This window comes from Belonocnema kinseyi, chromosome 5 (assembly GCF_010883055.1).
Source record: "Belonocnema kinseyi isolate 2016_QV_RU_SX_M_011 chromosome 5, B_treatae_v1, whole genome shotgun sequence".
NCBI lineage: Eukaryota > Metazoa > Arthropoda > Insecta > Hymenoptera > Cynipidae > Belonocnema > Belonocnema kinseyi.
This window is the reverse complement of record NC_046661.1, coordinates 100,945,490-100,960,251: the sequence shown is the minus strand read 5'-3', so window position 1 is coordinate 100,960,251 and position 14,762 is coordinate 100,945,490. Positions and strand designations below refer to the sequence as shown.

General features: G+C 40.9%; 1 protein-coding gene across 1 annotated transcript in view; it reads left to right on the top strand.

Annotated features, from left to right (window-relative positions):
• LOC117173807 overlaps positions 1-14,762 on the top strand; it is a 70,466-nt gene that overhangs the window by 12,075 nt on the left and 43,629 nt on the right. Inside the window, exons 2-3 of the mRNA XM_033362449.1 lie at positions 611-788; positions 14,698-14,758. Of these exons, the coding sequence (XP_033218340.1) occupies positions 627-788; positions 14,698-14,758 (223 nt within the window). The 5' untranslated portion in view covers positions 611-626. The remainder of the gene's footprint in view (positions 1-610; positions 789-14,697; positions 14,759-14,762) is intronic.

The window sequence follows — 14,762 nt, the reverse complement described above, 5'->3', positions numbered from 1 at the left end:
CTTCTTACTTTTATTCCCACCAGTTTAGTCGCAACGCTGAATTCCTCCTCCGACACTTTATTGCGCTGATTTTTCAACCCTTTTCGTCGGGTTGGCTCCACCCAATTCCTATCGCTTACGCTCTTTTATTTCTAACACATGTGCTACGTGAATCGGTAAAATATCACCCGACTTCCGCCAGGTTCAGCCTCTTTCAACCAAAACAATATTTTATATATTAAAACCTATAACTATTTTGTAAATCAGCCTTAATTTTGAAATTGCCACGAATTAAGCAGTGAATCAACTTTTCTTTCTATAATGGGAGGTGGCAAGTCAATATTTTTACACCACCGATAAAAAAGACATTATCACAATCTGCTGCCGCACTGCATTTTACAGGGAGAAATTTCTCTTTTTTTATATAGAGGAGATTTCACCCTCGCAAAATTCCACGAAAGACATAAAAAAATTTGCATCCGTGGCCTTGTGGAAACTGGAGGGAATTAGAAAAAAAATAGAAATGGGGGAATTAAAACTAGAGAAGCGCGCGAAGATCGGTAATTCTTCGCTCCGATTAATAGTTCTGTCAATAAGATTAATCGCCAGTGATTTTCTTTGTGGTTTTCAGCACGTTCGGGAGGAGGATGGAGGAGCTGGAGACGCTGGAGAGCACGGAGTGCCCGGACTGCCCCGGGCCACCCCCTGAGTTCCGGCTGCCGCCACCCCCACGGCCGCCCTTCCTCACCGAGGGTACATTTTGTTCCGAGGCACCCCTCGCTGAACTGGAGGACTGTGTAGCTATTCCGGTGAGTACAAGATTTTTTTTTGATTAATTAAATTTTATGTAGTCATTAGTCAACGTGTCCTATCGAATTACACTTCGATAAGAAAAGACACGGGTTTTGAATAAATTAAACAGAAACGATTTGTCTATCCAAAGTTGTCGGGATCGATCTCATATTTTATACTCTTACACAACTTTATCTGTTCCATCAACGAAATATAATAGTGGTCCACTCGAGGAACCGGTATATAATAATACTGATCGCGGACTCTATTGTAGAGTGTCGCCGTTAAGTGATCGCCGGGGCGGATCCATTCGACGCCTATTAATTTAATGAAGCCGGTTTCTCGCCGTTACATCGATATCATCCGCTTTCGTGGAAGCCTTCGGATATCGGGGACTCAAAATCATTAATTCTCGACGTAATTTCCTATGAATCTCCGTTACTCCTCGTGTATAACAGGCTGTACATGCTTTTGTAGCTCCTTCCGGTAAGTTATCGATTTCAGTACGGTCGGCGCTCTTACGAGAAGGCGAAAGAGTTATTTCTCACCGATGCCGGCATTGTCTATCTGGAATGTTCAGGTGGCCGCAGGGCAGCTCAGAAACGCCTCCGGATTTCCGAAAATATTCACCTTGGTGAATAAAGTTTAGTAAGAATGAAGAAGAAGAAATAGTAGAGTTTGCTAACTGTACCTAACTTAGAGGTTGTCTCTCGACTTTTTTCCTCAAACAATTCCGAAAGTTGGTTAAAAACATAATGAATTTTCAAGGACTGCTTCATTAGCGGCCAGCATGCACATCCTTGTTCAGCGATTGGCTTCTGGATTGTTAAGTGCTTCCAAGTCATTCTTACGGAATGAGCAAACCAATCCCCAAACAGTGATTAGGTTGTTAAGTTAGGGTCTAGTCCAGTCTCACATTAATCAATACCCGAAATCCTTCCTACTTGGAGAATTGTTTGTGGATTCGTGATCTGGTCCCAGAATCTCTCTTGGGTTCTTAAAATCAAATACGCAATCCCTCAAAATTGTAAAGACTCCACATTAAATACACGTCACTTAGTCGCCTGAATTTTCCACGATCTGAAATGCTTTTAGTCCTCCGAAAGCCTGTTTACATCCCATGGGCTTACCACACTCAAGTCCAGCAATCAATGATATAAGGAAATAGAATGAGATGCACAGTACTCGACAGTGTAACTCCCATCGGATTGTCCGGGGAATAATTAAGAGCAGCTTACATACACACCTGCAGACGTATTCCCCACGGGGTGATGAATTCACTGCAGGTAAATTCCCAACGATACCCTGAGGGAGATGCTCGCCCTTCCCTTCGATTCTCCCATGCCTCATAAACCGGAATCGATATCCGAGTCATAAGGATACGGGTCAGTTCCCTTTGTAAAAGGATATATAAAGCCTTCTGTCCTTTGAAGATGAGCACTTACTAATCCCCAATTCGACACGTGTCCTATTTAACGAAGAGGTATAATGAATTTCAGTCAGCGGCTTGGAAACAATTACTGTATTTTCGACAAGGATACTCTTCCGAAACTGATTTGCGCGTATGCTTTATTTTCGGAAGCTAATAGATATTTTGAGGGTATTATGGAATGATTAATTAAAATTAAAGTGGAGCTCAGGGTGAAACTAATGAAGCTGAAAGTGTAAATGTAAACTCATGATTGTTAAAACAAAAAAAGTAACACGTTTCGTCATTTTTTTTAAATCGCGCACACGATTTGTATTTGTTTCGTAGTTTTCAATCCGCCCTTGAAGAAAGTATTTACATACATTTTCCGCTGGTGAGACTTGTTTGGTTATCAACTTGAAACGTGCGAAGCGGAAGTGCTTGATCGAATTTTTGTCTGAGAGACAAAGGTGGACGGTGCGGGTGAGCTTATGTGAAACCCACTGCGAGGATTGATTCACTACAAAGTGGAAAGAATTCGATAACAAATGAAAAAAGCGAAAAAGAGTAGATGGGAATAAAAAAAAGTAGTGAGTAAAGGGAAAGTGGGAGTGGTGCAGTTCGTCCTACAGATAGACAGATAGAACTCGTATTATGTTGGAGTGGCTTTTCTGGGATGGGGCGGAGAGAAAAATAGAATAGCATTTCAGACATTTTCCTTCTGTTTCTAAACGTTATCTTTCTTCCTCGAACAGCAGTGGAGAGATCTCGGTGAGAAACGCGAAAGTCGTCTTTTGCCATTCATCGCGTAAAATTTCATTGAAATTCCTGACAGTGACAGGTTAGTTTATGCTTGTGAAATATAATTTTAGAGAAAGGATGTACGAACGCCAACATTTTATAGACGAAATATCCTACAGTAAATTTAGCAAATTATTAAAATGGGAACATTTACTGTCAGTTATAATTCAAGACTCTAGTTTTAAGCACAGACACGAGCCATTTGAGGTTTTAAATGTCGGTAAATGTTGGTAACAGGAGTCTTGAAATTCGCAACTTCATCAGGCAGCATGGTTCGTTACACTCTCATAATAATATGCCTAATTAATAAACTGGCTAAACTCAAGACAGGTATAGTAAAGACCGTCGCTTTATTTTCGTTCTTGAGTCACAGGGAATGAACGGAGACACTGTAGATGTCAACAGCGACGACGGATACCGTTAGAGACTCGCTTTTGAGGCTACTGCACACAAAAAAAGTTGCCCGCTTAACCTGACAAGCGTCATCATGCCCTCATCTCCAACCTCCTGCCCCTTTTTTCCTTAGTTTTTTGTAACTCTTTCCTCTTCCGCTTGTCCGTCGTCATGGACCACCTCCAGAGCAAAAATTATTTCCTATTAATAGAAGACACGTGTTCCCTTGCCAAATTTCTGAACCTGCATCATTATCGCCAAATTTACATCATTACGCTCAATTTTGGAACGATTTCTGTTTAAAGTTCTACCATAAACCCTTTTGTCATTCCAATTACAGTTCTGACAATTTTCGACAAATCGTGACATCCAGTGTCAAAATTTCACGAAGAAGATGATCCTCTTTAGCTCGATTTTAATGCGATAAAATGGTAAGCCGAAAGCAATTATTTAGATAACGGACATTAAGGTAGAGAGGAAGGAGAATGTGGAAAGGATGGGTAAAGGTAGTGGGAAAAGGGCGAGATGAATCTTATTAAAGCGATTCGCAAGTTGCCCAAGTTCAGACTCTTCAAACTCACTCCTTCCCCAACCTCTCTCCCATTTTCTCCGTTGCTCTTTCTGCTTCCTCCACCTTCTGCGCTTTGCATACCTCTTGTTATTATGGTTATTACGATCGTCGAAGTACTCCTGGGAACGCAAAAATTTTCGCAGATGACAATGAAAAGGGTTTTATTTTAGTGGGCTCGGATTTTTTCAATTAAAGAGAATTGTAAAGCGATATCGAATTCAATTTGTCGTGTAAAATTTGGTTATTCAATCAACTTTTCGTTAAAAATAGTTATGACTACATTTGATGACGTGCTAAAATTATTTTAATTGCTCATTAAAATAGGGGTTTGAGTTAATATAATATTTATTTTCCTCATTATGCTGTTATCGTCGTAAATTCAGATACATAAAATCTGAAGTGGAGCATCCTCCATGCACATAATCAGGAGCTGGAGGAGATTGGTAATTAAAAAGCTCGGATTAATATAGTCTGCACGTAAGTAGTCTCTCGAGTTTATTAGACAGTCTCCGAGTTATACACAGTTTATTAACCCCCTTCCTCTCCTCTCCATTCCTCCCTTTCCTCTATGTAGTAACAACGCAGAGTTATTGCGAGTGGGTGGACGGACCGAAGAGGGGGAGGGCCGTCGTAAGGTATATTTTACGATATTCAAAGCTTAAATCCAGTCTTTTACCCGCTTTCGCTGAAGCGTTATAACTTTGCAAAGAAATTCTCATGACGAATCTTAAAATATGTGAGAAATGAAAAAAAACACTCTTTTTCCCTTTTCTCGCATTATTTATATAATTAAATAGAAATATTGTTCAAGTACTCTGTCACTTTTTGCATTCGTCCTCTGCCTTCTGGAATCTCAGACTCGTTTATGTTTCTTGCACACGAAGAAGTAAGCAGAGGCGAAGGACGAACTTGTGCAAAACTTTAGATTAACTCGGCGGCATAATGCGACGAGAGCGGGCAATTGAACAAGTTTGGATTTGAGTTATGGTTGTGGGGTTATCCTTGCCCGCTGGCCATTCCGCGGCGAAGGTCGTGGAACGGGAATACGCGCGAATCCGTCCTTGAGAAAAGGAAGGAAGACGGAAGGGAAGAAAGAGACCGGGAAAGGGGCTGATAAGGCGGAGAAGAAGAAATGGAGAGGAAAGGGGGAACGAAGAAGCAGGCAGTGATACGTTTTGCACCCGGAGTCTCTTTATTACGCCTGGGAATCCGCTTTGTTTCTGCCGACGTCCCGCGGGGGTGGGGTGGAGAAGCCATGAAAAGAAGAAGAAACCAGTTAAGAATCCTACTGTAGTTTTTTACTCTTCCAAGTCTTAACGCAGACAGTAAAAAAGGGTTAGACTATCGCAAGAACGTGCGCAACAAACATTTTTGAATTTTTTCCGCCACTGAGTTAGTAGTGTCCTCTAGAGAACAGCCCCTTCCACTATTGGTAGAACCACGTCTTTCCCAGCATTTTATTCTAGACCGATGAATTTAATTTTCCGGATATTTCACGCAATTTAGAAATTGGATAAAAAATAAGTAAATGTTTACGTAATTAGAGATTGACTCCCGTAGCAAATTAAATACTCCTGGGAGCGAAATTTAAAAATTCTGAGAATCCAATTACGTGTTTTCCTGGCGCGCGCCGCGTTCTGCCTTCTTCCCTCTTTGCGCCGTAAGAGGACAGAAGTGGAAGAGATAAGAGTTTGAGGGAACGGGGTGGTCCCGGTAAAATTCAGTTAATTAAGCTGGGCTCGTTTCGAACAGCGCCGCGAAACGCGCGTCGTTATAAATACGCTGCGAGGCACGTCGACGTGGCAAATCGATGCTCGACCAAGCGGGCGAGACTTATTCGTCTTTTTTTCACCCTTTTGGTTAGGTTTCGCTACAAAACTCTCACAGCCCTTCCTCTTGCACTTTATCATTTACACTTTAAATAATTCGGAAAACTCCTGTCCATACCTGAAAAATCTCGCTTACTTTCCGTTCACTATTTATTGTCTTAGACACGCCCTCAAAATATTGACCCGCCTATTTTACCCCTTCATCAGTAGTATCTCCGCCTACAGTATTTGCAATTCTTTAAGTAGCACCACCCACTTTATAAAATACCGCCCCTTGCCCGACATCTCAAGTAACCACGCCCACATATACATAAATATAATTTTGTTTGTCTTTCTTGATTACAATTAGAGCTTCACCTGACCAAATTAAGTTTCTGTATCCTACGACAATCTGTCGATAGTCCAACGTGGTTTTTGAAAAATTGGTAGCGTATGTCAGTATATATTTCGGTATGTTTCTGCATCAGGCGAGCAGCACTAGACTCCATGTCCTAGTCTCCGTAAAAGGTATAAATCATATACTCACTATAGCTCGCACGTCGATGCCGCGGGGTTTCACGCGAGTGGTTATCGCTCTACATAAATCAGTCGCTAATCCGCCATTTCGCATGACCCCACCTCACATTCCCCCACCATAACTGCTACGCTAAAACATTACAACTACATTTTATCCACTTTTAGAAATAAACTTATGCTTACTTTCCTGTACTCAAACTATACGTTTTTCTGCTATTCAAACTTTGCTTATTATTCAAACCATTTGTTTTTATATCCACCTTCTGTAACTTTGAAATACTTATTACACAAAATCGATTATTTAGCATTTAAAAAAATTCTTTCTTTTGCCGGACTCGAACCCCCGACAGTCTGAGCTTCTGGGGCTTAGAGCCTATCTATTATTTGAGAATTTCGACCACGTTTCGACTGTGTAGAGCTTGTTCTACTTGTGAAAGCTATTATCGTGCGCATTATGAGGATATTCTCCATGCGTGCTCTTGTCACCGCCAGTAGATTATGCACGCATCTCGCTCGTTTATGCGGCCACGTTCGACATTTCCTCTACCCTTTTCTCACTCCTCTCATTCTTCACCGCTCCTTAAAGCTGGCGCAGTGCGGTACCCGGATTATAATTAGAGCCCCAGCAGGGCCGTATTAAAACAGCCCCAAACCAGAGGGTGTATTACCGCACGCACGCGTGTATATGCATGTATATTCCGTCTGTTTATTCAGCGGTTCGTTGACGACAGGACCACGTGGAATACGTGCGCCGGTTCCACGCGGTACGTATCACTGCGAGCGAAGTTTACTCGGAAATGTTAAGCCGTGACTCGACTTCGCGGGCTTCTCGCTTTAGGGACGCATATCTAATTTTTTACTAGCTCGAATATAACTGTTATCTGTATTTTGTTGTTTTATTAAATCTCCTCCCATTTTAAGTACGAATTCCCTGTGTATAGTCTCAATTTAATTAAACTCCTCTAAAAACTCTCTCTACATTTAAGCCCCTCGCTAAAACCCTTTTATTTTCGATTATCTCGCCTCTTAGCTTTTCCGACTAGCGGGATGGTTTTTCATACCGTTAATCTTCTGAAATGCTGGCCAGCTTGACAAACAAGTTTCCGTACGCAGTTGGTGTACAGTATTCGCGCCACTCGAGCGTAATACAGACTCGCATTCGGAGGTCGTTTCTACGAGGGTGTTAGTTGTTCGCAGGAGACTGGGAGGGAAACGGCCGCAAGAGAGGGCGAGAAAGGAGAGCTCGTTTACGTGTATCCAGAATAATCAGGGGAGGGTCGAGAATCGTAACGAGGGTGTCGCAAAACCGCAAGTTTAAACCCGACGTACGACACCAAGCCGTCATGCGTTACGAGTTTCCGGACCCCAACTGTCCTAAAACTCACCCCCACATCTCAACTAGAAACACAAAACTAGGGATATGTCGCACGAGGAAACGGAACTTGACTCTAAAATTTCTCGTCTGCGAGACCATCACAATATACTCCGCAATTCATGACACGAGTAGCTTTGTTTAAGTCTGCTAGGACCATAACCTGTCTGAAAAGAATTTGAAGATGCCAGGAATTTAATTAATAGTCCTCGTGGTTAATTTTTCAAGTTAGATTAGAAAACACAGGTACCATTGGCAAAACGAGTTGCATCGTTATTGGAAAATAATTAGTCTGCGACGCACTGCCGATCGATTCTTGGCGAGTCTGAAGCTGCTCGAAAAATAAAGAATCGAGATAAAAGTGCACGTATCGTGCACTCGCGACTAGTAGGAAAAAAAATGAATAATAGAAAAAAAATAGTGCGTGATACGTTGCGTTCGACGACCTGGAACACACAAAGTCGCAGCCAATTAACCCCCGTGTAATTAATAACTCGCGCTCGCAATGCCGCACACGTTGCGTAGAATTCTCCGAGGTGGCGAAGGTCAAGGTAGGGGGGGGGGGCGCCAGCGGCATAGCTGGGAATTTATAAATGAAATTCGTGATTGATTGCAGCAACTTGCGTGGTACGCACCTACAATCAAAAGTATATAGCGTTGTTCGTTATTTCCACACAAAGTTGCCTCCAGCGCGAAAAAATCTCGACACACATCTCTCTCTAGTTCAGTTGTTATGAAAATGAAAATGGGACGGTTGTTCGTTTTTGAAGTCTGGCAACCAGAATTAATCATTGTAGTTGAATTTTCCTAATATTTTACGGAGGAGTCTGTTGAAATTTTCAATATTTAAAAATGCCAGGAAAGTTCGTTTAATACGAAGAAAATGAAGACATGATGTTCTTAATAATAGAATGAGGAAGACCTTCTCGCAGAGTACATTGGGGTTGAATCGTCAAATCTCTGGCAACATGAGCTCGTAAAACTTTCATCGTCAGCGACAAGCTCCCTTTGTCACCTCGTGCATATGAATAATTTAATTCTCTTAACACCGTCAACGCCACAATTCACTTCCCTACCCTTGAATTTCTGTGATAGACGTCACTGAAGCCAAGAACGGAGTTGGTACTAAATCGAGGCGAGGTTAGAGGTCGAATTTGAACCTCTGAGGAATCCCATTCTCTCACCGATGTTCGTCAGACTCTCGACATTTCGAGAAGGTCCTCCTCATCCTCGTTGCCTAGAAATTAATACCACTTCTAACTCGCTAGACACGCGGCTACTCCTGAAACTTAACCGCGTCTTGCCTCGCCTTCGGGAGCTTCTAAACTTCAGACCACGTCATCTATTCTCACCCCTCATCGGAATACCAAGAGATTCTCATGAAAATAGGTTAGAGAGATCGCATTGAGCTTGTTTGATTAGGAAATTGGAAAATTAGACTTAGAGAGCCAAAATTAAGTTTTGAATTTGAAATTAAATTTACCACGCAAGAAAAATCATAAAATTCAAATTCGAAAGGTTGGTACAATTATAAAAATTTTTAATACTGTCGTATTCTGTCATATGCAAGTTTAAAGAGACCGATCAAGTTACCTCTCTCTAGAATCGTTGTTCGTAACGAACGTGGCGAGAGTTGAAGTGGTGCGATTTACCGAGGAATCTACAAACCCGTACTCATCGAATTCCAGCATCTGTGAGTGGAAACTTAGTCGATAAGCTTTTCCCCAAGTCTTCTTGAAGTAATACGAGGTACCGAGATCCGTGAGTGGCTAAATGGCGCTGAAGTCGTTATTCGACGCTCAACTGGGAACTACTAATCCAAGCACGTGTTCTGAAACCGGTGATTAAGAATTTAATAACGAGCTATCTGTGTGCTGATAGTTAAATGGAAACCACTGTAAATTTGACTTTTTATATTTAAATTTAAAACTCTAATCACTAAAGGTAATAGAAAAATCAAGGTCAGGAAATCTTTTTTCTAACGATTCGAGAAAACCTACTCGGTTATGACGATACGTTTAAGGATTGGTTTTGAGGAGGGGAAGCGATAAGAGAAACGATGAGAATATATCGGCAGTATCGCCGGAAGGCTGTGACGAGGCCACGTCAAATAATCGTGGAAATAAGGGCGACACGTGTTATGTCGATATCTGTCTACGGATGACGAGAAGAGACTCAATCTCTGGACGTGCACGCGTCGAACGTGTTTCGATATTGTTTGTCTCGCCAACTGAAATGTGACAAATTCAGGATCGTCTATTTTATTTCGCAGAATTTAATTTTCACTTTGCTGATAAAATCCAATTCACCTTATTTTTATTTCCTTTAAATTCTTTTTTACTTTTCCGTTTCCACGATCCTTTCTTTCGATTTTCAAGATTAAAGGGAAGGCCACACTTTATCGCGGTTCTTGACCTAACGACCTCTTTGGCGGTTTTACCTCTCGTAAAGAGAATGGCAGGGATTAAAACCTCTCTCGGAATAAGGAATCGCCATTTTCGCCACAAAAAAAGGAATTTAATGAGATTGCGAGTTATAATTAAAATCACAGATACAGAAACTCGAAGTTTGAGTTTCCTATCGGATAAAAAACTTTAAATTCTAGTTTTAATTCAAGAGGGAAATGCATTACAAGTTGGATTATTATAAGTTTGCTATTGAAATGTTTCATGATGCGAATATAATCTAAAGAGGGAAATTCATGTTATTGTGCGAGAGATCTCAATATCTTATATCGGTGGGTGGATGTAAAAAAGGGATCTTGAGGTTTCACTGTAATCTCACGCGAACAATGTTACCGACTTCAACGTTCGTTACACGCAACGTGTAATTCTCTTTTGAAAGAGCAAAGAGTGGTGGAGAAAAAAAAGTTGGCCGCAGTTACTGACATTCATTTGCGAGCTCTCTGCCTCTCGAAAGTGTACGACTGTACGACTATACGAGAATAACAATATCTTCTATGAGAAACCCTTAATTATACATTTATCACAATGACACTCAACAGCATCATTAACATTTATTTAATTTATAACCAGCCTCGAGTTTTTTGTCATCCGAAAAAAGTCAGTATCAATTAAAAAAGTCCATTATAATTTAATTTTGAAAAAAAGCAACAATTTTAACACTGACGCTTCTTAACTCACGTGAATGTGCGTCTATGTGAGAATAAATTTGTTTCTATTCAAATATCAAAAACAATTCGGCACTTGTTTACCAAAGAAGGGTTGACAATTCCCCTCGGAGTGGAAAAGGATAACGAGTACACGAGGGTGAATTCTAGGAATCTATGAACCATCCCCGTTAGTACGAAACGACCAGGCGATATTAAAGCCGCTCAGGAATGTTACTTTCATAAGGACCCCAGACTTCTTGAATTTTCATCCTAATGAAAGTCATTTATTTATATTAGTTACCTATTTTTAAATAATTTATTGCGTTCTCAGAAAAGCAGGGGATGTCAAGAAAATAGAAGTAATGAAGACAAATGTATATAAGGGGTGAAAATTGAACTAAATTAACAAACAAGGACAAAGTATATATTTCCTGTCTATTTTTCTGTCCTAAGAAGGCCTACGAACACGATTCATTGCTTTCACTTTTTGCCCTTCTGCCTTTCTTTAATCCGCAAAATGGGAAAGGGATTTCTTCGCGTAACTCGCCCTTATCGCGATATCCAATTTCAGGATTATCCATAATAAATAAGCCATCGAACGATTCGTCCCGCGTAATGGCTAATACGTGTACCAAAGGGGAAAAAACCAATTCTTGAGGGACCGTCTCAGCAGTTCCCGTCGAATCGATCCAAGTCAATCTTTATTAGGCGATAATTTATGACCGTAAAGTACATAAGACTAACCTTTCTCATACTTATTTTTCATCCATTCACTTCCATCCATTTTATAAATTTGATTTTAAAAACAATTTAAAAACTTAACAACGGTTTTCTTTTGTCATTAATTTGGAAATACAATCGAAATTGAATACAACCAATTTAAAAGCGTGTGACGATAACTGCAATCGAACGTGCAATGCAAAAGAATGTGTAGTTCGGGGTGGAACGCATAAGTGGGGCGCGACGATTTCGACGCGAGTAAATTTGGAAATTCGACGTAACAGTTGCATTTTCGAGGGGCTGCTTTGACTGCACGCGGAACGACCCATTTACTCGGTACTAACTATAAGCGATACATTCGACTCGTCGGTTGCGTGCACTGGTCCATTTTTTTGGCGTGAAAACGTTCGTGCAAAATGCTCACGCAACGATCTTTGTGTACCGACTTTTAGTAAAAAAAAATACTTCAACGAATGGAAGTCAATCTGGAGAATTAAATGGACAGAAAAAAATGGCTGCAGGGCAAATGAAAGAACCAAAAACAGGCAGATCCTACACAAAAGACCATTGATTAATTATTTTAAATAATTCTAGAAAATGCAAGCAGAAAAATATACATGAGACTAAATTCCTAATTTGAAAAACTAAAGAACTTCATGATTTCCAATTTGCACTCCAGAAGAACATTTTAAATTTCTCGCGACTCTCGAATCTAATCAATTGGCACGCTATCTCGTTATGTTTCTACGAAATGTATATAACTTCGAACGCAACGAGTGTATATGAATTCGAGAGATTCGTTACTAGGAAAAACGCGAATAACGCATGCAAATGCCCTCGGACAAATGCGTAATTAGCTTAACCCAGGAACGCATACTGAGGGGTTCGAAGAGGGGAAGCAGAATCGTTAAATCAACGGGGCGATTTTCGATGCACGTAACATAGAGCCGGCATTGTGTCCAGCCGAGTATATGCTAATGAATTGGCCGAATAAAATGTTTTACTGACTCGTGTATCGTAGAGGTATATGCTGTATTATGCACTGTGCCTGCCCCCTTCCTCCACTCCTTCTCTGTCCACCCTTCGGCCCTTTAGAAGAGATCGCATTACGATATTGATTACGCTACCGCAAACTGAAAGCGCAGAGATTGTCTTTTGGCTCCAGCAGCTTCCCCAATCCTCTCTCCGTTCCCTCTTTTCACCCCTCCCCCACCACGTTTTATCTTCCTTACCCCATTCTTTGTTTGTTCGAGCTTCATTAACGAGGGTACGTTAATTAATCGGAGCGAACCAAATCAAGATCGTCCTTGGATGTGTATATGGGATTCGAAGTCCAAAGACCGAAATTCGCAATGCGTGTTCCTTACCTTAAACTTCTAAAGGCACCAGATCTAACGAGCAAAAGAAAAATATCGAAGAACTCGCGTATAAGCCAATTCCAAGTTTGATCCTATCGCCACGCAAGAGCGTACACGCTCTTTCGCGAATTGGATTTATTGAAACAAATCAGTTGCTTACTCGGAAAGCGATTCGAGTATTAGGGTTCAGTTAGTTGTTTTTGGGTATAATGGCTTTCAGTTGAAAATCTCATCCCACTGCAGAACCACTCCAACAGCAGTTGCAATTCCACGTCTCTAACATCCTCATCTCTCTTGCTCTATATAATCCCTGATCCCTCAACATCATAGTTCCTCTTCCTATCCACCCTTCATTCTTATCCCTTCGGTTCTTCACTACTTTCCTATATTTTCTCAATTATTATGTAAAAAAGTCAGCTTTCTATCAACTCTTAGCAGAGGACGTGAGTCTATTGTCGGGCGATCGATCGGTCCTGGTTATATGTACGAATACTAATTTACTTCACGAGATACTATACTGTAGTTTGCAGTATGCGATGGAGAGGGTCATCGGAGGGGATTGGGGTTGGTTTAATATCGATAACCCAATCTTTAAAAGGGGTACGACGATGCAGATAGAGGCTATGGATATTGTGCAACGTGTTGTTTGGCATAAGGCCAAGGAAAGCAGCATTTATCAAAGACCTGCCGCGAGACGAGGTGTGGAGTCCCCTCTCCTTCTCCAACAGGCTCCCTATCTCCACCTCTCTTCTCCTCTCCTCGGAGTCTCATCGCTCATCATTACCGCGATATTAATGGCGCCAGCTAATGGATTCAGTCGTGAAGGGGGTAGAGAAGGTAGCATTGCTAGTAAGAGAATCTTTTTGCCTTTTGCCATGCAACGAGAAATTTGGAAAATAAAGTCCAAAGCTTGATATATCGCCTGAGACAGATGAATGTGTGGCAATTAAAAGAAAATATGAGCGCAAATCCGTTCTTAAGACATTAACGAGATTAACGCACTCGGGGAAAATTCTACCTCTGACAAAGTTGACTTTGTCGATTTGGTCACTGGCATATTTTTAATTATGGAGCTGGAAAATAATTTAATATTTAATGTCGGCATGTTTGGTTTGGAGGGAACGGATACTAATTTGACTCAAATTAACATGGTAGACTCTAGGATATTTCTCTAAAGTATAGGTGTTTCGGGAAAATCAATAAAATTATCCAGGTCGAAAAATAGATAATTTGGTGTCATTAGTGGGTCGTCCTTCATTCGCTCTCTATATTACAGCCCTCTGGGACTACTTCTACATGAGCTCGTCCGCATTAATTCATTCGGGGTAGGAGAACGAAGCAATGTAAGATTATTGATCAAAGCAGCTCCTTTGGGGAAAGGTAATTAGAAACGGGAGCGCAATTAGGATTACTGCTCAACCCTGCATCGCTCAAGTGAAGAAGAGCTAGAGAGAGAAATGGTTTGATAGGGATAAAAGTGTATACAGACATTAAATAACAGTATTGAAATCCTGATCGGTATTTCTTCCCAAACAATTCCTAAAAACTCTCTCATCATTGCCGACAGAAAATTGCATCTTACTTCTTTCTTAAATCCTGTTTACACAGCGGAGGAAATGTAAGAACAGTACATAGTTGTTCTGTAACTGGAGCACGCTATGTTCGAGCTTACGTTGCTTGCCAGAAATAAATAAACTTGCTGGTGTTTTACTCGTATTTTTCCCGCGCTATTAAAGTTGCAGTATCAGCGAAACGAGGAACATGTCATAGTAGCAAAGTTTCATGTTTATTGCCCATATTACTAAGATAAATAATAACCTGGTTTCTTTTCTTTTTTTAATTGCAGATGATCGACGCATCCTACCACACAAATCCATCATTGCAAAGTACTGCCCTAATTATCACCTGTAC